General features: G+C 43.5%; 1 protein-coding gene across 1 annotated transcript in view; it reads left to right on the top strand.

Annotated features, from left to right (window-relative positions):
- Positions 1-22,651, top strand: part of TMC5 (transmembrane channel like 5) — a 43,974-nt gene that overhangs the window by 9,170 nt on the left and 12,153 nt on the right. The window contains 10 exon segments of the mRNA XM_069486014.1: positions 2,749-2,848; positions 4,908-4,995; positions 5,416-5,664; positions 7,901-8,049; positions 9,889-10,033; positions 11,311-11,466; positions 14,205-14,356; positions 16,356-16,434; positions 18,062-18,159; positions 19,516-19,611. Coding sequence (XP_069342115.1) covers positions 2,749-2,848; positions 4,908-4,995; positions 5,416-5,664; positions 7,901-8,049; positions 9,889-10,033; positions 11,311-11,466; positions 14,205-14,356; positions 16,356-16,434; positions 18,062-18,159; positions 19,516-19,611 — 1,312 coding nt within the window.

Genomic DNA, 22,651 nt, shown 5'->3' with positions numbered 1-22,651 from the left:
CATCCCTGGAAGCAACATGTTTCATTGGCTAAAACTGGGCCATGGGTGGGTCCACCCATAACCACAAAGGAAGCTGGGAGAATTTTAACTGAGCATGGTGTCCACGCGAGGAATGAAGCTTCTCTGGTATTAATATGAGAAAAAAGGAGAATGGATACTGGAGGCAGACAATAGTGGTGTCCACCCCCCTAGACAGGCAGGAGATGATAACTGTATCACTATAAACCTGTCGGGATTTATATAGGCATGTAAAGATTATAAATATAAAATATAAGTCTAGGCCAGTGGCACTCAATTAAAAAGAAAATCTTGCCCTTTGATTATGAGTCATTTTGAAGAACCTCTTCTTTCTGTTTCTAGAATCTCATTGTCTTAAATGGAGATTCTGTTTCTGATTTCTTGCCTAGCTACCAAGACAGAATTCTCTGTCCCTCCTCCTGAGAAGATCCCTCTGGGGGTAGATGCGGGGAGTTATGGTGTGATTTGTGTGGGGCTGGCTTTGGTGGTCTCACCCTGGCATTTAAAAAAATGTGAATGGTGCATCCCTTTGTGACTGCCGTCACTTTCCCCTGGGAGTCCCCACAATGCCGGTGTGACTGCTGTGTGAGGGCTTTGGAAGCCCATCCCAGGGAAGAACAAGGCTTTCAGGAGGCAAGAGATGCTGTCTGAAGACTACGGGAATGAAATCGTCATAGAGGTTGAAAATGTCCCATCTGGGGTCCAAAGCCATCCATTCTCAAATCGGATTTGTCACGAAAAGGCACTGGTTAACTCAAGCTTCAGCATGGTTTCATCACTATCTGACATCGACGTGACAGACTCTCAGGTTTTCGGCAAAAGGAATGACAGAAAGGGCAACCAGTTGTTACGGTTTTCACCATCTTTGAATGAGTCGATTTCTCAGACCCTTCATAGCCCAGAATGCATGGGCGTGGACACTCCCTGTTCTTCACATGAAACCATTCAAGGTAGTAAAACCCTGAAGAAGAGGAGTTAGGGAGGTGGCAAGAAGGTCTCCAAGTTGTCCACAGGTTTTTTACTTTTAAGACATCTAGTAATGTGGAATGTTTTGTATGTGAACTAAGGACCCTGAGGATGAAAAAAGGGACCCCTTTGAGAACTCCCTACTAACAAGAGCTTACTTTGATCAAGCTTAGCTTATTTCATGCACCTGCTTTTTATTATCCATCACATCTAATCTTATTTACTACCCACACCCTGCACCTTTGAGGCAGGCACTTTCATTTGCTTGATAAGGAAATTGAGGCTCAGAGAAATTCAGTGACGTGAAATTCAGAAATTCATGACTGTCCCACTTTAGTCAGATTCCTCCTCTTCTTGGCTTCAGGCAACATAGATAGATAGGACGCCTCTTGCTGCGAAGTGCATCAGGAAACCAGGTCTTAGCTGAGACGTCCCAGCCTCTCTGCTCCTGATGCCAGCAGAGATGCTGTTCCTGTTTCACCTCCATAATATTCCAGACATAATGTCTAACAGTTTTCTGGGAGAAGAGAAAAATCTCTTCACACCAAAGCGTTTTGTGGGTTTAGCTCCTTTACTGAAGAAGATTGAAGCATCACTTCTCATGCTGCTGTCTCCCTGCTTCTCTGTGTTTTCCCCTCTTCCTCCTTCCTCTTTCTTCCTCTCCATTTACTCACCCTTCCTGCTCAGGAGAGACACAAATTCCTCATCTCCAGCAGAGTGACTTGGTGGCCCTCTTTGAGGGAGTTCCTTTGTACCTCAGCCATAGCATTAAGATGAATGTGGTAGTTCTTCATGGGGTTTCTAGCTCAGTGCTGCGCCCAAGGAGCCAGCCTGCTCTCTCTGTACCTCAGCCACCTTCAGCACGTCACTGAGCTGCCAGACCCCAGCTGGCTTCCCTCCTGGTACTAGATGGTGACTGCGTTCCAGGCATCACGTGCAGACACAACAATATCCAGAGGAAGAAGGATCGATCTGTCTTTTTCTTGCTTCTTGCTTTTTTGGAGAAGGAAGAAAGCTTTTCCAAGAAACTTCTCAGCAGACCACCCCTCAGAAAACATTGGCCAACACTGTGTCAGATGCTTGTGCTGAAACCAGTCATCTGCACGGGGCGGGGACAGGACTATAGGGATTGGCTTAGATTCACTGAGACCTGCTCCTCGTGCCTGGAGATGGGCCCACCCCCAAGGAAGCTCAGGGCCATGTGAGAGAGGAGGTAGATTGCTAAACACAATTGGGATTCCACCAACAAGGAGGGAGTGACTTTGGGGTAGGTGACCAGCAGCATCTGCCACCATTGACTGACAATGTGAATGTGAGTTAGTGGAAGAAGAGAAGCGGGTCTTGCAGTTAGGTGGAAGAACATATAACAATAGTCAAGGAATGTAAAGAAAGCACTTGGCCTGGGTTCCGGGGTAAAAGGAAGCAATGTGGAATATTAAAGTGAGAGCGAAGGGATAGGCTAACCAAACATGCAGGATCTTGTTGGCTTTGCAAAATGTTTTGTTGTCACAGGAAAGAGAAAAATACTGAATTGAAATAGAGTGCGACCATTATCATTGGCTGTAGCTTTGAGCTTTACCACATATATATGTCTTCTTGTTGTTTTCCTTTGTGATCTTTGGGATCCCCAAGTCCACCTATTCTTCTTTCCTTGTGCTCTTATAAAAATACTCCCTCACTTCAGCACCGTATTTTAAAATGTTATGATTCTGTTAAAGAAAAAAGAAATGAAACTCCATTTATTTTTCTCCCCCACCCCTGCAGGACAAAAGTTAATTGCATCTCTGATAACCATGACATCCAGAGACAGAATTAAAGCCATCAGGAACCAGCCAAGAACCATGGAAGAGAAAAGGAACCTTAGGTATGGATGGAAGCACTTTCTTGTTTCCCAAATTTTACATGAACCTCAATTTTCTACTTTTGCCCCATCTCAAAGAGATAAGAAATGAATAAATGCAAGAGAAGCAACCAATCTTCCTTACAGAAGGATTTCAAATAATCTATGTAGGTACTCCTCTTTCTAGGAGCTGGGGCTTAATTCCCATCCCTTGGCTGTAGTGTGGGCTGAGCTTGGTGTCTTGCTTCCAATGAGTAGAGTACCAAAGGAAGGGGAGTAACTTTCCATTGGAGAAGTCTGGCTAACACTGCCTCGGCCAGGTGCTCCAGGTTAATACCCCCAAATATAAGCCAGGTGATGAGAAGGACATGTCCCCTCTGTGGTACTCTCTCCTAAAACCCCTAACCCTGGTCAAAACAGGGAAAAACATCAGGCAAATCCCAACCAAAGGACATTCTACAAAATACTCCTTGAAACTGTCCAAGTAATCAAAAACAAGGAAAGTCTGAGAAACCATCATAGCCTAGAGGGTTCTAAAGAGACATGACAAGTAAATGCAATGTGGTGTCTGGATGGGGTTCTGGAATAGAAAATGGACATCAGTGGGAAAAATGGTAAAATCTGAATAGTCTGGAGTTTAGGTAATAGCAATGTACCAACGTTGGTTTCTTAGTTTTGATGAACCTACGACGGAAAGTGAGTAGTATATGGGAAGGCTCTGTAATGCCTTTGCACCTTTACTGTGAATCTCAAACTACTCTAAAATAAAAAGCTTACTGAAAAAAAGAAGAAGAAGAAGAAGAAGAAGACGACTGTAGGAGATTTCTAAGCCCAGAAATTCAAAAACAAGTGTGAGGGCTGTTTTAGCCTTCAGATGTTAGCATTAATTGTTCCTCAATCTTTTTCTTTTTTCTTTTTGCAATTTGTAATAGTTGGCAGAAACTAGCAGAGTGGATGCAACAATTGCCAAGAAATGATTCAAGGATTTAGTTTTTCCTGAGGTTTAAAAGATAAATTTCAATACCTGGCAGAGATTTGTCAACGATTAACTCATGAGTGGCAGAAAGAAAGTCAGGCCCAATCAAGGTGGAAGGAGATTGCAAGGGGAGAACTGAAAAGGTCTGGTCTGCCCCAACCTTCTGGGGCAAAACAGGAGGTGGGAAGATTTGAGCCGAGCTTTGAAAGACAGGGAGGTGGAAGTGGGTATTTGAGGTGGACCAAAAGAAAGCCAGGAAAGGACCAGAACAAAGTTGATGCGGTGAGTTCATGGAAGGATAATGACACCAACTGTGACTGTGTCTTTCTCAAAATTTTCTTCCATTTCAAACTCTGCATGGCTCCTCTGTCATGGAATAAGGGCACCAAAGACCTTACAGTAGGATTTCTCAACCTCAGTACAACTGACATTGTAGGGCCATTGCGGGGGTTGTCTTGTTCCTTGCAGGGTGTTTAGCAGCATCACTGGTCTCTACCCAGTAGATGCCAGACCACCCCTCTCCCAGTTTGACAACCAAAAAGTCTCCAGGCATTGTCAGTTGTCCCCTAGGGGGCAACACTGCCCCAGGTTGAGAACCACTGACTTACAGGGACACCCCTCTTCCCCATGTTACCGTTCACATCCTCCTATTTTCCCTTTGCTCATTCCGTTCCAGCCTGGCCTCCATGCTGTTCTTCCCCTGCGTGGGGCTTCATGTTGGCCGTTCCATATGCCTGGGACATTGCCTTATCCATACGACCAATCTCTCCTCTCCTTTAAGCAGGGTGATGCTCAGATATCACTGTATTTCACATTTTAATACTGTCTCCCCACCATTATTTCTCATCTCTTTACCCTGCTCTGTTGTTTTCTTTTTCCTTCTAATGGTACAAATCACCTTCTAATATGCTATATTTTACCCATTTTATTATTATGTTTATTTGTTGTCTTTCTCCTCCAAAGAGGACATTGGCTCCATGAGCTAGGGGAATTGCTCTCTTACCACCTGGAACCGTGCCTGGCACATCATAGGCGCTCAGTGACTATTTCTTGAATGAATGGAATACAGCATTGGTATCTCTCATCTTCTCCTGCTTTTGTCCACAGGAAAATAGTCGACAAAGAAAAAAGTAAACAGTCCCATCGTATCATCAAGCCCAATTGCTGTGCTCAGTGTCTACATTGCATTTCACGGGTAAGTCGGCCTTTACTGCAGTCAGGAAAATGGGCACAGCAAGAGGGTGGAAACAGGGAAGGAGGAGATTGAAGAGAGAGGGGACCCAAGGGAAAGAGGAATCAAAATTCAAGGTGATTTCATGGCCCAGAGCCATTGGGTCCGGAGCAGTGTGAAGAAACGAGGTGGGCTGTGTGCGTTGGCCAACTTGGCCATCGTGAGCGGCACCTTCTTCAACAGCAAACCTGGGAAGTTAATAATGGCACCGCCTTAGAAGGTAGTCATGAGGATTGAATGAGATACCATTTGTAAATATGCTTAGCACTGTCCTGGCACACCGTAGTGCTTTAGAAACGGCGGCTGTTTTTGCTATTAGGGTATCTGCTCAGTAGACGTTTGTTGAGTGACTATCAAGCCGCCCACTTTGCATCCCGACTCCAGGCTTACCAGAGATCCAAGGGCAGCCTGTCGGAACCTCTCAATACCATCAGCCTGTGGCAGAAGACTCTCAAGGTCATCGGAGGCAAGTTCGGAACGAGCGTCCTCTCCTATTTCAACTTTCTGAGGTGGCTTTTGAAGTTCAACATCTTCTCGTTCATCGTGAACTTCAGCTTCATCGTAATCCCTCAGCTCACTGTGGCCGAAAAGAACACCCTCCAGTTCACTGGGCTGGAGCTTTTGACAGGGGCAGTAAGTTCTCCACTTCCCTGACCCCCAGTTCACCGGCTCAGAAACCCAGGGACATACCTTGCTGGTCACCCACTCAAACCTCTCATTTTGCCTGGGGGGGTCGATGGATGCGGAAAGTGGAGGTTTTAAAATATTTTTCCCTCAAAATAATATATACACATCACAGTAGAAGTTCTGTCTCCAGAGGTAACTGCTGTGAACAGTCTGTGCTGTTGTCCATGCTGCTCTTTTTGCAAACATATGGACACATCTATGCACATACACAGATGTCCTTTTCTTTTGTCACAAAAGATGAATTATTCATTATGTATTATCTGCAACCTGCTTTCTTTCACCTAACAATATGTAGTAGACATCTCATGCTAGTGTTCGTAGATCTACATCTTTTTCCTTTTTAATTTTTATCTCTACAAAATACAATGCTCATTTTGAAAAATTCCTACTATGGAAGAGAATTAAGAGAAAGTCCATTTTACCTCTCATCCCTTGTCCAACTCCCCAGTTTGGGATGTATCTTCATAGACTGTTTTTTCTTCCCATATGAACATCGATAGACAGATGATAGATAAATAGATGATAGACTCATAATCATTATTTTAAAAATAAAAAAAAGGATAGGATTGTACTACAAGTCTTATTTTGCAACTTTTTTTAGCACACTAAAAAAGTGTAGATTTTTATAAATCTACATTATTTTTTTTAACAGCAACCATAATTTATTTACCTTATTTACCCAGCTCCCTATGGAAGCATGTAACTCCTGCCTTGTGAGTTTACCTTCATGGAGGGATTTCTGCCACTGAGATTCTACAGAGCAGATTCTATAACTACAGTCCGAGGGCCAAATCTAGCCCATCTCCTGATTTTGTACCCCCTGAGAACTGAGATTGGTTTTACATTTTTAAGTGGTTTAAAAAGATTCAAAAGAAGGATAACATTTTGTGAAACATGAAAATGATATGAGATTCAAGTTCCAGTGTCCACAAGTAAAGCTCTTTTGGAACAGAGCCACAGACGTTTGTTTATGTGTTGTCTATGCTGCTTTCACAATATGACCCGATATAACCGCAGTAGCTGATGCAGCAGACATATGACCCACAAAACCAAAGATGTTTACCATCTAGTTCTTTACTGAAAAAGTTTGCCAGTCCCTGCAGTAGAACGTTCAAAGTAGGTTTCTTCCATTTGTCTTTTTGTCTTTTTCTCTTAAAAAAACTTTCCTTGAGTAGATGCATTAAAATGGAATTATTGTATACATTTTCTCCTTCATTTTTTCTCATTACTATGTTTAGTTTATATATTTGTATATAGGCAGCATTTTATTAGGAAAAATTTCAAACATACAGAAAAATAAAGAGCAGTATAATAAGCACCTTTGTACCTACTATGTAGATTTTAAATTGCCATATTTGTTTTATCTCATTATTTTTGGAAGCATTTTAAAATAAATTACAGACATCAGGACATTTTACTCTGAAATTCTTCAATGTGCATTTCTGAAAAATAAGGATAACTTTCGTGCAGTCACAATACCATGCCTAACGAAATTAAAAATTAATATCATCTAAAATCCAGACCATAAGCAAATTTTCCCAATTTTCCACAAAATGTCTAATAATTTGCTTGTTCAGACCAGATTCAATCAAAGACCAGATTTTGCATTCTGTTGTTTTTTTCCCTTATACCTCTATTAATCTAGAATAAGCTTCCAGTCCTGTCACCCTTTTTTCCCCTGACAGTGGCTTGTTGCAGAAACCGGACCAGTTTGTCCTGTAGTTTCCAATGTCCTACCTTCTGGAACTGTCTGATTATTTCCTCGTGTATCTCTGACTTGTGTCTCTGGCTCCTTCTGTCCTGTGAACAGAAATGTAGACAGAAAGGTTTGATCTGTTTCCTACTAAGCATGTTTGGCCATAATACTTAATAGGTGATGCAGGCACATAATGCCCAGCTGTCCTGCTCTTGGTGATGTTTCGCTTGGTCGCTGGGTGCAGATGGTGACAGCTAGATGTCGCCATTGTGAAGTGATGTTGGTTTGGGGTTCCTTTCCCAGTCTGAGAGCCTAGTGATAAAAAGTCTATGTTCTCAGTGGCTTCGGGTGCCCCTTTCATGGAAAACTAAATGTCTAAACTAACCGGCCCAAGTTTCTTGCATTCGGAAGGGGTCAGCTCTGTTGACCATAGTCAGTTATTTTCTTAAGCGATCCACTTAACCTAGGGTTTATTGTCCCTTTCAGGGTTATTTTAGGGACACGGTGATGTACTACGGCTTTTACACTAATTCTACGATCCAGCAGAGCAGCGGGGCATCCTACAACATGCAGCTGGCCTACATCTTCACAGTTGGAGTTTGCTTGGTCATCTGCTTTTTCAGTTTGCTCTTCAGGTATGTGGTGTCTCCCCTTCCTGATCCTGGGGCTCATTTCAGATTTAGGCAAAAATCCAAGAAACTCGAAAATTACCCCAGGAAACCGTTTCTCTGCAATTTTGGCTTTCTACGTCTTGTCCTGCAACATAAAATAGGAGTTCGGGAGAGAGGTTTTCGTGTGCTTTTAAAGGAATGGCTCAGTCTGCAAATACAGATGTGATGACCCAAGCAGTGATAAGGACAGAAGGATATGATGGATAGTGTCAGACAGGAGGTACAGATGGAAAACACATGTGCGAAAAAATGTTCAACCTCTATGTTAGTTTGCTGGGGTGCAAAGCACCACAGACTGGATGGCTTAAAAAACAGAAATTTATTTTCTCACAGTTCTGAAGGCCAGAAGTCCAAGATCAAGGCGTGGGCAGGGTTGGTTTCTTCTAAGGCCTCTCTTCTTGGCTTGTAGATGGTACCTTCTCCTCCTTGTGTCTTTACGTGATCTTCCCTCGGTACCTGTCTGTGTCCTAATCTCTTCTTATAGGACCCACTTTAATGACCTCATTTAAATTTAATTACTGCTTTAACGACCCTGCCTCCAAACACAGTCATATTCTGGATACTGCTGGTTAGGGCTTCCACATGTGGATTTTAGGAGGGACACAATTCAGCGTGTAACCGCCGCACTGCCGGCACGTGAATTCAAACTAAAATGAGATTTCGTTTTGTGCTATCAAACTAGGAAATGTTTCTTAAGTTGCTGTTACTGAGTTGTGGCAAATTTCAAAACAGCAGCATCTATTCTATTCAGCATTTATTAATTATGTGCCAGGCTTGTGCTACGTGCTTTCAGGGACTGGGATACCCTGTAATAACAACAGCTACCTTTATCAAATGCTTGCTGCTCCAAGTGCCGAACTGACTCTTGTGGAAGGCTGAATAATCTTCCCCCGCTGCCCAAAATGTCCATGTCTTAATTTCCGGAAACTGTGAATATGTGACTTTACGTGGCCAAGAGATTTTGCAGATGTGATTAAGTATCTTAAAATGGGGAGACTATCCTGGGTTATCCAGACGGTCCCCGTGGAATCGCAAGAGTCCTTATGAAAGGGAGGCAAGAGGTCAGAGAGAGAGATGGAAGGAGGCTACTTGGCTGGTTTGAGGATGGAGGAGGTGGCCACAAGCCAAGGAATGCAGGCAGCATCTAGAAGTTGGAAAAGGCAAGGAAATGAATTCTCCTCTGGATCCTCCAGAAGGAATGTAGCTCCACCGGCACCTTCACTTTATCTCTGTAAGACCCATTTTCTGACTTCTGACTTTCAGAAGTATAAGATAAATTTGTGTTGTTTTAAGCCACTAAGCTGGTGGTCACTTGTTACAGCAGCAATAGAAAACAAATACAATAATCCTCATAATAACTCTGTGAGGAGATTACTGTTGTTATCTCTATTATACAGATGAGGAAACTGAGGCTCAGAACAGTTAATAGGACAAAGACCCCTCAGTTGCCATACACAGGTTGGCAACCAGGCCTGTCTGATCCCAAAGCCGGTGCTCTTTTTTCTTTTTTTGAAAAGGATAAATAAAGAGGCTTTATTGGGGTGTTCCTGGGTGTGGGCAACAGGTCCCAAGAGAGGGACCTGGGCGAGCCTCACGGTCCCACGAGTGGAAACAGAGAAGCCGCCCCAAAGCCAGTGCTCTTAACCATTATGCTGTGACCACACGCTCCAGGCAAAGAACTTGGGGCTGACTCTTCCATGTTGCCTTTCACCATTAACGACAGGACTGTCCTTTGTTTAATCACTGCACTCCCCAATGCCTGCCATAATAACCCTTGGGTGTCTTGGTTTCTGCCTTCCTTAGCATGGCCAAGTATTTCCGGAACAACTTCATTAACCCCCACATTTACTCCAGAGGGATCGCTAAGCTTATCTTTTGCTGGGACTTCACCGTCACTAATGAAAAAGCTGTGAAGCTAAAACAGAAGAATCTCAGTACTGAGATAAGGGTAAGGCAAGCTCACTCTGCCCAACATCTTCCTTCTGCCAGTATCCTTCCCTTCTCCAATATGTCTAACTTTTCTTCAAGTAATAATGAATTATTGTTTTATTGCCCATGAGACTGACAAAAAATTTAAAATATTCATAATGCCTAGTGCTGGTTATGATGTAGGGAAATGGACATTTTCATATCACATGGTGGCTTTGTAATTGGTACAACCTTTCTGGAGATCAATTTAGTGATTTATATCAAACTGGTAAATGTACATGCTTCTTAACTCCACAGTTCCAGGTTTAAAATTTTACTCTAGGCCAGGCGTGATAGCTCATGCCTATAATCCCAGCACTTTGGGAGGCAGAGGTGGGAGGATCACTTGGGGCCAGGAGTTGGAGAACAGCCTAGGCAATAGAGTGAGACGATGTCTCTATAAAAAATTAAAAAAAAAAAAATTAGCCAGGGGTGGTGGCACGCTCTTGTAGTCCCAACTACTTGGGAGGCTGAGGCAGGAGGGTCTCTTGAGTCCAGGAGTCCCAGGCTGCAGTGAGTGAGCTATGATCATGCCACTGCACTCTGGCCTGGACAAAAGAGCAAGACTTCATTTCTAAAAAAAAAAAATGAAAAATAAAAAAATTTAAAAAGTAAATGAATAAAATTTTACTCCAGGGCAGTGGTTTTCAGCCCAGAGCAATCTTGCCTCCCAGGGGGACATCTGGCAACGTCTGGAGACTTTTTTGGTTGTTACAATTGGGAAGAGGGTGCTGCTGGCATCTAGTGGGTAGAGGCCAGGGATGCTGCTAGATGTCCTACAAGGCACAGGACAGCTGTCACAACACAGACTTATCCGGGCCAAAATGTTAGTAGGGCAGAGGTTGAGAAACCCTGGTCTACAGAAACAAACTTATTAAAAAGAAAGAGCAAGCAGACTTTATATATAAAAGGGTTTTGACAAGAAGGTGGCAGATGTTAACTTCTTCCTCTGTGTGGATACTCAGCCACATTCTTCCAGAAAGAGCTCTGTGACCTCAGTGTACTTTCCTCAAGAACATGGTCCTGGTCTGTTAGTCCCATCTGTTCCTCTAAGATGGAAATGGAGTTTGGGGATTCTTGGCCCATTTGAGAGTCCCCCACTGGTGTCCCATAATCCACGTCCTTCATGAACTTTTCCCTCTCTCTCACCTGTGGGATTGGGCTGGGTTTGTGTCTCTGGGTACTGCAGGAACTCATCTGGGGTCTTTGCTAGCAGAGGGGGATCTGTGGGTTAACTTGACTTTCTTGCATTTCTAGGAGAACCTGTCAGAGATCCTTCAGGAGAACACCAAGTTAACATTCCATCAGCAGCTGAGCCGCTTCTCTGCCCACATGGCAGCCTGGACCGTCTCAGCTGGGGTGGCCATCGCCTGCTGCGTGGCTGTGTATTACCTGGCTGAGTACAACTCAGAGGTAACCAGAGAGCCAGGAACACCAGGGGCAGAGCAGAGAGAACCAAGGGAAGGGTTGGGATACCGAGGGGACAGTGGTGTAGAGCCCTCTGCTCAGCCCAGTGTCTATGGCCAGCAGCATCAGCACCAGCAGGAAGCTCAGTAAAAAAATTCAGGATCTCCCCTGCTGCCCTGGCCCCTGAACTCAGAAGCTGCATCTTAGCAAGTTCCCCAGGTGATGTGTGTGCACAGGGCAAGCGAGAAGCTCTGGGTTAGTGGAGAGATGGGAACTTTGGCCATAGGCCTGGGATCAAGTTTTCATTTCTTCCTCTATTATTCTATCCCTAATGCCTCCCACAGCCCCTGCCACAGAGTAGACATTCGATAAATATTGTGAACTGATGGACGCTGGCAAGTGATTTAATCTTTCCGAGGCCAGGTTCCTTGTCTGTAAAACAGGAATGATTCTTCCTGGCTTTGTAGGCAGGTGGTAAGGACTAGGAAAAAAAGCACATGGTGGGTCCACTCAGTGCCTGGTACCATGGGGGACAAAGAAATGATTTGGGGCCAGTTGCAGTGGCTCATGCCTGTAATCCTAGCACTTTGGGAGGCCGAGGTGGGAGGATTGCTGGAGGTCAGGAGTTTGAGATCAGCCTGAGCAAGACCCTGTCTCTACAAAAAAAAAAAAAAAATAGAAAAATTAGCCAGGCCTGGTGATAATAGAAAAATTAGCCAGCACCTGTAGTCCCAGCTACTCAGGAGGTTGAGGCAGGAGGATCGCCTGAGCCCAGGAGTTCGAGGTTACAGTGAGCTATGGATGATGCCACTGCACTCTAGCCCAGATAACGGAGCAAGACCCTGTCTCAAAAAAAAAAAAAAAAAAAAAAAAAATGATTTGGGCTCTGAGACTTGTTAGCTGGTTAGTTAGGTGGCCTTGGCAAAGTAGTTTTTCTATAGGTTTCAGCTTTCTTCTCTGGAAAATGGGGCCAATTGTATCCAGTTTACTGACTCTAGAATTGTGGTGCAGGTTAGTCTGATTATGTCATTTTCTTTAATGACTTCCCATTACCCTCAATATAAAACCTGTTCTACATGGTATGACTGACAGATCTTTTATAATCTGACCCCTGCCCACATCTCTAGCCTCAACACCCCACAACAGTACCAACAATACTAAACGGTGTGTCCGTAGTTCCCTGAACACACTGTGTATCTATCTCCTCGTGTCTAGGTGGGAAACATGCAGTTCATTCTCCACCCCTTACTTTCATATGGCAAACTCCTTAGCGAGGGTGTCACCTCCTCCAGAAGACTTCTCTTGCCACCCCACCTGCACTAGGCTGAGTGGGGTGTTCCTGCCTCTGCATGTCACAAGCAGCATTGAAAATGCTTGTGTATGGGTCTATTTCTTCCTGGCACCTGGGCCAACACCTGGTGCATAGTAGGTGCTCAACTAAATGGATGAATAAGTAAGAAGCCTGCCAAAAAATGGGTGTGTGAGTATACAAACCTAAGGGTTTGCTGTAGCCATATTAAGGTCTGTCCTGAAAGAGGGGAAATCGCGTCTCAGTCCTTAGGGGCCCAGCACAGCTTACTCAGGCTGTACGTGGGGACCAGGCAGCTGCAGTTGAAAGCAGACTTGTAAGCTCTTTTTTTTTTTTGCTCACCTGAAATGAAGAGGGGCAGCTCAGGAGGAGAGAAGGTGGGAATGGAATTATTCCCTCTGTTTGAACATCTGCTCTGTGCCAGGCGGAATCAATCTTTTGCAAATTCTGGTGGTCACCATTCATTGGTGACGACAGTTTCCTGTGAATCACCCCAGCTGTGTCGTTTAGCAGCCCTGGGGCCAGACCTTGCCTTGTTTGATCTCATTTCATTCTTGCAGCATCTCTATGGGTTGTGTGGTCATCTCTCCACCTTACAGATGGGAAAAGGGGCTCAGAGAAGCTAAGCGTCTGGCCTCAGACCTTGCAGCTTATAGGTGTTTTTTTTTGGGGGGGGGGCAGCATTTGAAACCAAGTTACCCTGACTCCAAAGATACCGCCAGGAGTGCAGGTGATGCTTTGGAACCCTCCAGAGGTAGATGGAGGCAGGGTCAGGCCTTGAGGGGAGGAGGTGGGAGTGTGAGACATCAGATAAATCCACTGGAGTCACTTACCCCAAGACCCACGAAGGACTCTTGGCAGAGGGCAGCTCAGGCCCTACTCCAAGCCAAATGCCAGGGCACTGCATCCCTCCAGAGGTGTGGTGTCCCTCCTGACCTCACACAAAGGTGCAGCGTGGGCTGGCAGAGATGCCCCCTGCCCCCCAGTTCAGTACTCAAAGACAGGTGAGGCCTGGTGGAAATGAACTAGGCCACACGGGGAGGGAGAAGTTCCACGGTGATTGGTGGTATTTCCTTGTGTGGTAGCTTCAGTAGACTTTGCTTATGCTCCAACAGCAAGGGAGAGCATCCTCACTGCCCCAGGTTTTTGATAAAGAAAATAAAGCCACACAATGACTATTTGAGCTCAGGCCCCTGGGTCAGACATGCCTTGCTTCCCATCTGCCACTTCCTTGCTGGGTGACCCTGGGCAAGTGTCTTTGCCTCTCTGAGCCTTAGTTTGCTTGGCACAAGGTAAGTGCTAAATACATGGTAGCTTGATAGTTAACCACAGAGGAGCTCCTTCTAATGTTTTCCATCATGGGGGCCTTCTCAGTGAGGCAGCGAGGGGTCCAGTGCACAGTGGACATCTCCGTTCTCTCCTCCATCCCTTGCAGTTCCTGAAGACCCACAAGAACCCTGGGGCAGTGCTGTTACTGCCTTTCGTTGTGTCCTGCATCAACCTGGTCGTGCCGCGCTTCTACTCCATGTTCAGGCTGGTGGAGAGGTATGAGATGCCGCGGCATGAAGTCTACATCCTCCTGATCCGGTAGGTGATCTGTCGTGCCCAATGCCAACCTCAGTTTCCACAGAGGGAAGTAGGGTGGGAGCTGGAAAGGGTTATGCTCCAGCATCTAAGTTCTGCTCTGCAGGAAGAAGGAGTTTCAAGAGTCAAGTGTGTTTGGGTGGTAGGCTAATAGCCATAAAATCTGAGGAGCCCTGAGAAAATACAGTTATTGAATACAAATGCCTTTTGCTCAAAGTAACAATTTATCTTTCTCAATTGCTCCCAGTCTGAAGATTAACTTATTAATAATTCTCAAGTATGAGATGTACAGATAGACAGGCAGTGCACTGCACAAATGCTCCCAGCTGAGGAGATACGTGGGGATAGGAATTATCCAGTGTTCCCCTTAGTCAAACTGTGGGTCTTGGTACCCACTGCAGCAGCTGGGAAGAAGAGGCGCATTTTTGTAACTTAGCCACCCAAACAGAGGTGAGAGGTGTGCTTTTGGCAATTCATTGGCTCAGAAGGGGTGTCTTTTTGTGATTCCCACAAAGGCATCATATGTGCTAGAGGTGACACCAGGGCTTTGACAGACAAAGCCTAAAACTACCCACAATTTGTCCTAACTTCTTCCTGGCGAGTTCCCTGACTAGTTTCTGGTTATGGTGGTGTTTATAACAGTAGGTCTGTACAATGCAGATTGAGTTTCTTTATAGATCATTCCAGAGCCCTTGCCTTACCCTGGCCTCTGAGATCTGGCTCCCAGCTGCTCTCCAGCCTCATTTTCTACCCCTCTCCTTCTCCACCACTACTCCTCTCCCTCCCTGACTTAGTGTCCACAAACATGCCACTCTGCAGCACCACCACTGGGCCTTGGCTTCGCCTATTCTTTCTGCCAGGAATGCTCTTCCCACACACAGCCACATGGCTTGCTTCCTGCCTTTATTTTGGCTTCTGCTTAAACGTCATCCTCTTGGAAAGCTCTTCCCTGAGCACTCCATTAAAAATAATAGCTCTTGAACCTTACATTCAGCGGATTAAAAATAATAATAAAATAAAATAAAAAAATAATAACAGCTCCCCACCTCCCTTCCTCCCCTACATTACCATTTTCTTACCACTTTCTGACATATTTGTATCTATTTATTTATGATCTTCCTCCCCCACAGTTAATGGGGAAACCTTTCCCTTGTTTGCAGTGCCTGGGATATAATAGGTGCTCAGGAATAACTGGCGAATGAATGAATGAGCAAATCAATCAACCAACCAACCAGTCAGTCAGTTATATCCAACTCATATTATGAAAACTCCAACTATAGGTGAATTCTATATTCTATACCCTCATTATTCCCCACATCCCACCTGCCAGTCCAGGGTACCACTTCTTTTAGGTACATTTAAAGGGGAACAGATTAGGTCTCACTGTTACCCCATAACCTTACAGATTGGGTAAGATGGGCATAAAATACCATCAGCCTGGTGATAGAGTTGTTACAATTAAGGGAGATGATTCAATAACAGGTTTAGCAGAGTATCTTGGGTCAGCTCCCAGTGAATATTTGTATATTTACTATTATTATAATGGGAAGTGAAATCAGATAGTTGGAGATGCAACAAAAGAGAGTATATCAGTTAGAATAAATTAGGTTATGTTGCAACAAACAACCCCCAAAATCTCAGAGGCTTGAGACACAAAGGTGTATTTCTTGCTCATGCTACGCATGCGCTGTGGATTGGCAGGAGGGATCTGCTCAGGCTGAGAGACAGCGACCATCTCGAATGTTGCTGACTGCTATTCCAAAGGGAAGAGAGGGAGTTCTGGAGGGTCTCACACTGGCATTAAATGCTCCAGCTTAGAAATGACACAGAGTGACGCACATTGCTTCTGCTCACAATGCATTTGCCAGAACTAGCCTCATGTCCCATCCAACTACAGGGGGGCAGGAATTTCTATCCTACCATGTGCCCAGAAGGAAACATTGGCAAACAGCAGGCAAGCCTGCCATGGAAGGTAATGATAAATGTTTTCTCTTCTGTTTAGAAACATCTTTCTGAAAATATCAATTATTGGCATTCTTTGTTACTATTGGCTCAACATCGTGGCTCTGTCTGGTGAAGAGGTGAGATTTCCATGCTGTTCTGCCTTAAGTTTGGTTTCTCAGCCTTTGACCACCAGGGAGGACATGAGTTTCTCAAGAGCCATTCATCTCTTGTGGGAAGAGAGAACAGAAGCTGATCTGGAAAACACAAGGCAGGAGGGGGTCTCACCAAAAATCTCAGGTTCTAGAGTCAGGAAGACCTGATTCAAAGGCCAGGTGTGTCATCTGCAGTCACTTAGTCTCTTTGAGCCTCAGTTTTCTCATCTGTAAAATGGAGATTAAACAATATCATGTGTAGTATAAGCATAGTGCCCAGCATATGGTGGACATGCAACCGATGGTGGTAATTTTAATGAGAATCTGTCCTAACAGCCTTGGTTTTGGACAAGATCCTCTTTGATCCTTGATGTTCTATTTTTCCTGTGATCTGGGTTTTACCCATCTGTAAGCATGTACCACTGGCAGTAACACTCATGTCCCAACCCTGATCATTCCTGGCCCTCCCTCACTTGACGACACCTTTCAGTCCCCCCTCTCTGAGAGTGGTGTCACATGTGGACTCAGGAACAGACCAACCTCCTGGACTTCTCATTGGGATGCCCCTACCCCTGCTACTGGGTCTCCCCTGAGAATGGGCCTCCACATCACACAGCCATCCTCAGCTCCTGGCCATCCTGAGCCCTCAGGTACAGAGGGTGCCCTGGGGCTGGAAGTGGAGTCAGGGAAGCTGGGGCCTCTCTCCAACTCTCTGCCACTCTTTGTTCCTGGGCCCCAAAATAGCACTGCTGTGTGCAGACTCAAACTACCTCACATGAACATGGCACCTTCAACTTCTCTCCCTAATTACCAAAGAGGTTCAAAACCAGCCCTCCAAGTTAGGCTGGTTAGAATTATTCTTCCATCCATCATCCATCCATTCATCCATCCATCCATCCATCCATTTATCCATCCATCCATCCATCCATCAATTGATCCATCCATTCATCCATCCATGTATCCATCCATATATTCATCCATCATCCAACCATTTATCCATTCATCTGTCCATCCATCCTTGGGCTGTGCATCCAAAACTTCCCTTCCTCCTTCAGCCAAATCTATTATAAAATCTCCCAGTCCATCAGCTGATAGCACTGACTTCCTGCTGAGGTTACTGACCACTGAGGTTACTGGTTTCCATAAACTAATTCAAACTTCCAGTTTACATCAGCCTGCTAAACCTCTTGGTCACTGTTTTAATTAAGCAGACATTAATTGATTTTTTTTAAGGTCAATAAGAAAAAAGAGTGGAGGCATTTTTAGCCATTGATGCCACCTCCTGTCTTGAAGAAACTGATTGGATCCAGAGGGGGAGAGGACAGAGATGAAACATTTTAAGGGGAGAGATCATGAGAAGGGAAAGTTTTGGTATATGTGGAAGACAAGCCTTAAGCCGGGGGAAGAAGGAGCCCAGAAAGAGAATAAGCACCCCTGAAAACAAACTCAGCTATGTTTTTGCAGAGAGTGAGTCCACTATTCTGGATACATAAGGACTTGGTCAAACTGAGCCTCCATCCATGTCCTAACAAGTACACAGAGCCAGGAACAGATGGGAGTTGAGTCATGGCTGCAGCCCCTTCCCACATCCTGATTCTTGTTTGTCTTCCAGTGTTGGGAAACTCTCATTGGCCAGGAAATCTACCGGCTCCTTCTCATGGATTTCGTGTTCTCCTTGGTGGATTCCTTCCTGGGGGAGTTTCTGAGGAGGTAAACATTTGTCATGAATGTGTAATCAGTATCTGATTCTGTAACTAGAACCTGATTCCTGGCTGAGTAGGAAGTATAGGTCCTTCATGTGCTCAAAGTACACATTGTTCTAAGTCTGCTATTATCCTTTGGGATATTGTTCTCTTTTAAATTAACTAAAATTTCACCTTAACCTGCCAGTCCTTTTGTCATAGTTCATTGGGTTCACTTGACCCTTTACAACCTTATTTTGGGGAAAAAAAAAATTCTAGAAATAAAAGACAGAAACTGAGCCAATTGAAATTGTATCCACTGTAGATAGTTTAAAATTCTAGTTTATATTCCTCCAGATTTTTCTGTGTACACACTGCTGTGTGAGAATATACTATACAATAACATATAATTTTTAAAATTTCAAAAGTGGGGTCACACTGCAAAATCATGGTAGAGTTTGCTTTTATTAATCTGTCACTATGCCTTGGCGTCTTCCCATGTCAGTACATATAGATTCAGCTCATTGTTTTAATTAAATTTAATTAATGCACTGGTTTTTATATTAGATGTCAGGTCTACAGAATTGAGGCATTGTCATCATTGGCCCATGTGTGGTTCTTTGCTATTTATTCATTCATTGAGTTTTTAATAATACAATGAGCCTCTCATTCCTTGTATACGTTTACGTACTTCTGTAATCTGCTGTGGTGATCAGATGGTGTGGCCCAATGTTGATTCTTTCCTTAATGGGTAGGTTCAATGCCAAATTTCCTCACTCAGTTCTGCCAAAACATACTTTTATTCCAGCCTCTGTCCAGGGCCTGCACATAAAGTTGAAAAGAGGTTTTTGGCAGAACTTTTTTTTATCGGTAATTCCTCTTTTATGAAGAAATCAGTGTGGTCTCAAGTTTCCCTAGAGTAAATGGAAACCTTGGTTTCCTCCTTGTGGATTTAGAAAACAGGGAAATATCATTGATTTGATAGTAGTAGCTGAAAGTTTAAATTTTGAGTTGGGAGGTGCTGAGTTTATCTGATTCATGAAAAAAGGTTTAATAAGAAAAGAGTGGCATAAACAAATAATAGGTGGGATAATTTAATATTTAATAATTAGGGTAACATGTGATCTCTAGAATTTGTTTGAACCACTTTAGTGGTAACCCCACTTGACTGTATTGTGTTAAATCCATTTTCCCTCAATTCCCTCAATTATTTCTTCAAAAGCATGCTTATATACTTAGAACTTTTAAAAAATGTGCAAAGAAACTTACCACTTTATTCCAGACTGTGAGGATCTCTTTTGTTGATTGTCTTAGACAGAGGGGTCCTTCAAAGAGGTTTGTGTTTGGGTACGGTTTGGATACTCAATGCAGTGTGTTTTCACAGAATCATTGGGATGCAGTGTACCACAAGCCTTGGCTTACAGGAGTTTGATATTGCCAGGAACGTTCTAGAACTGATCTACGCACAAACTCTGGTTTGGTGAGTTTTGTGACTCTGTGAAATACCCAGTAGTTGCCATCTGACTGTGGGGTTGGCATTTTGGTGATGAGACCCCGGTCATACCACCCCAAATGCGCCTGATCCCATCTGATCTTGGAAGCTAAGCAGGGTCGGGCCTGGTTAGTACTTGATGGGAGACCCCAGAATCTGTTGTTTGTAAAGCTGCCACGGGTGTGACCAAATCCACCCAGTTTGAGAGCCATGAATTTAGCATCTAGACTATTCTTTTCCTGTGTGAGAATTTGAGGACTTCAGACAAGAATCAGCTGTTTTGCTTGTCCCACATGGTACTTTTTCTAAAAATTTTAATTAACCACACTGCTGTGGTTGGAATGTCTGTGTCCCCGCAAAATTCATATATTGAAACTTAACCTCCAATGTGATGATATTAGGAGTTGGAGTCTTTAAGGGGTGATTTGGTTTTTGGTGGAGCCCTTATGAATGGGATTAGTGCCCTTATAAATGAGGTCTGAGAGAGACCCCTTCCCCCTTCCACCATGTGAGGACACAGCAAGAGGGCACCATTTATGAACCAGAGAGCAAGCCCTCACCAGACACCAAATCTGTTTTCATCTTGATCTTGGACTTCCCAGACTCCAGAACCAAGAGGAATAAATTTCTGTTATTCATAAGCCACCCAGTTTATGGTGTTTCATTATAGCAGCCCAAATGGACTAAGACAACCACTCATATTTAAGAATCAGGAGATTTCACACAAAATTTAGATTTCTGGCTTCTCTCCAGAAAGATCTGGCCATCGCCCATCATAGTAACATTTGGCCAGGCCTTCACCTGGGGGTGAGTATCTCCAGTTTGCCACAGTTTCCACCTTGAACAGCATTGATTTGCATTTCTCATTGCCCTTATGCTGTTAGTTTGGATGCAGACTTGACTTTGCATCCATGTAGAGAAGCGAGGAACAAATAAATGCAGAGAGGGCTGTGTGTTTGTTATATTTGGCCTGCTTCACTGATGTGCCTTCTGGTGGGGTCTCTGCAGTCTTTGGGATTTGAGACTTCTGTTTTAGCAACTGTGTGTGTGTGTGTGTGTGTGTGTGTGTGTTGAGAATAGTCTGCTGGTTGCTGAATTTTTTTATAAGCTTATCTAGAAACCTCAAACCAATAGGCAGTGACTATTTTTCCTTATTTATTTTAACATGATGGAGTTAATGTCAGAATTCTGTGTGGTGGATCACATTCCCAGGTTCTATCTGATGAAGGGGTTGCTAATTTGAAAGTAGTGGATTTGGAATTGAATAAACTTGGATTCTGGGGCTGGCTCTGCCACTCATTGAGGTCACTGAGCTCCTCTGATCCTCAATAAATGGAGCTATATTATTGTTACCCTGTATCATATAATTTACCCACATTTTTTAAAAAACAAACAATAAAAACCCTTGAAGTGTGCTTATAAGTACTATATGATTGAGCAATTCTACTTCTGGGTATATATCCAAAAGAACTGAAAGCAGGACCTGGAAGAGATATTTGCACACCACTTTCATAGCTGCATTACTCACAATAGTCAAAAGGTGGAAGCAACCCGAGTGTTCCTGGACAAATGAGTGGATAAACAAAATGCGGTTTGAATCTCCTCATCTGTAAAGTGTGCATGATAATAGCTGCCTTTGAATTGTGTTGAGGATTAAATGCCATGGTAGATGAAAGCTGCTTTTGCAAACTTAATATGCCATACAACTGGAAATCATTTTATTTTCTGACTCTTTAAAGCTGCCCTGGGTGATTTGGCTGTCTGCAAATAACTCCGTGTCAATGAATTTATTTTTAGAGATAGTGAAGACTTTTCTTTGGTAGTTTAGGTGATGTATTTGCTCACTGCCAGGTCACCCTGGCAATTTGGCAGCTTACAAAGGCCTTTTACCCACATTATTTCAACTAGAATGCCTTTGGGCAAGTTCCTTAATATAGTTCTAAAACTTAGTTTTCTAATCTTCAAATGGTGGAGATAACAGATAATACCTATTTACAGGGTTTGGAAGAGGATTAAATAAGAAAATGTATATGCTGAGTGCTTCACATGTACTTGACTAAGAAATGTATAAATGGAGATATTATAACTGTTGTTATTCTTAGGAGCACTCTTTTTTTAATTGTAGTAAAAAATGCATAATAAGTATATTCACACTGTTGTGCAGTTATTCTTTAGAACTCTTTGATCTTGCAAAACTGAAACGCTATACTCATTAAATAATTCCTCATTTCCACTGCCCTCTAGTCCCTGGCAACCTCCATTCTGCTTTCTGTTTCTGTGAGTCTGGTTACTCTAGATACTTCATATAAATGGCCTCATATAATATTTGTATTTTTGTGGCTGGCTTATTTCACCTAGCCTCATGTCCTCAGTGTTCATCCATGCTGTAGCCTTTCCTTTTTAAGGCTGAACAAATGCCATTGTATGCACAGACCACATTTTATTTATCCACTCATTTGTCCGTGAACACTCAGGTTGCTTCCACCTTTTGAATGTTGCAAATAATGCTGCTATGAACATGGGTGTGCAAATATCTCTTCCAGGTCCTGCTTGCAGTTCTTTTGGTTATATACCCAGAAGTAGAATTGCTCAGTCATATGGTACTTATAAGCACTCTTAAGGGGTTTTCTTGTTTGTTTGTTTTCATTTTTTTAAAAAAATAATGTGGGTAAATTATATGACACAGTATAATAATACAGCTCTGTTTATTGAATGCTTGCTGTGGCCAAGCTTTTTAATCCTAGGTCCTGAGCCCTCATAATATTGATTATTTGATGGAGGTTGCAAAGGGAGAAATTACAATAGAAATGACTGTTATAGCTTCTGGGCCTTTGAGGTTTTTGTTGATAAATTGTCAATAAGCACAATCGAAAACACCTAACTTCTCCTTTCACCATGGCAATTACAGATTCAGCCTTTGTGATTTTTAGGAGAATATTGCCTTTGATGATAAGCTTGAAAAGAATATAATATAATGACAGAAGAGTAGTGTGTGTCAGGGATGATGGTAGAGACCAGGTGGGGAACC

Source organism: Eulemur rufifrons, chromosome 14 (genome assembly GCF_041146395.1).
Source record: "Eulemur rufifrons isolate Redbay chromosome 14, OSU_ERuf_1, whole genome shotgun sequence".
Taxonomy (NCBI): domain Eukaryota; kingdom Metazoa; phylum Chordata; class Mammalia; order Primates; family Lemuridae; genus Eulemur; species Eulemur rufifrons.
This window is presented reverse-complemented; position numbering and strand designations above follow the sequence as displayed.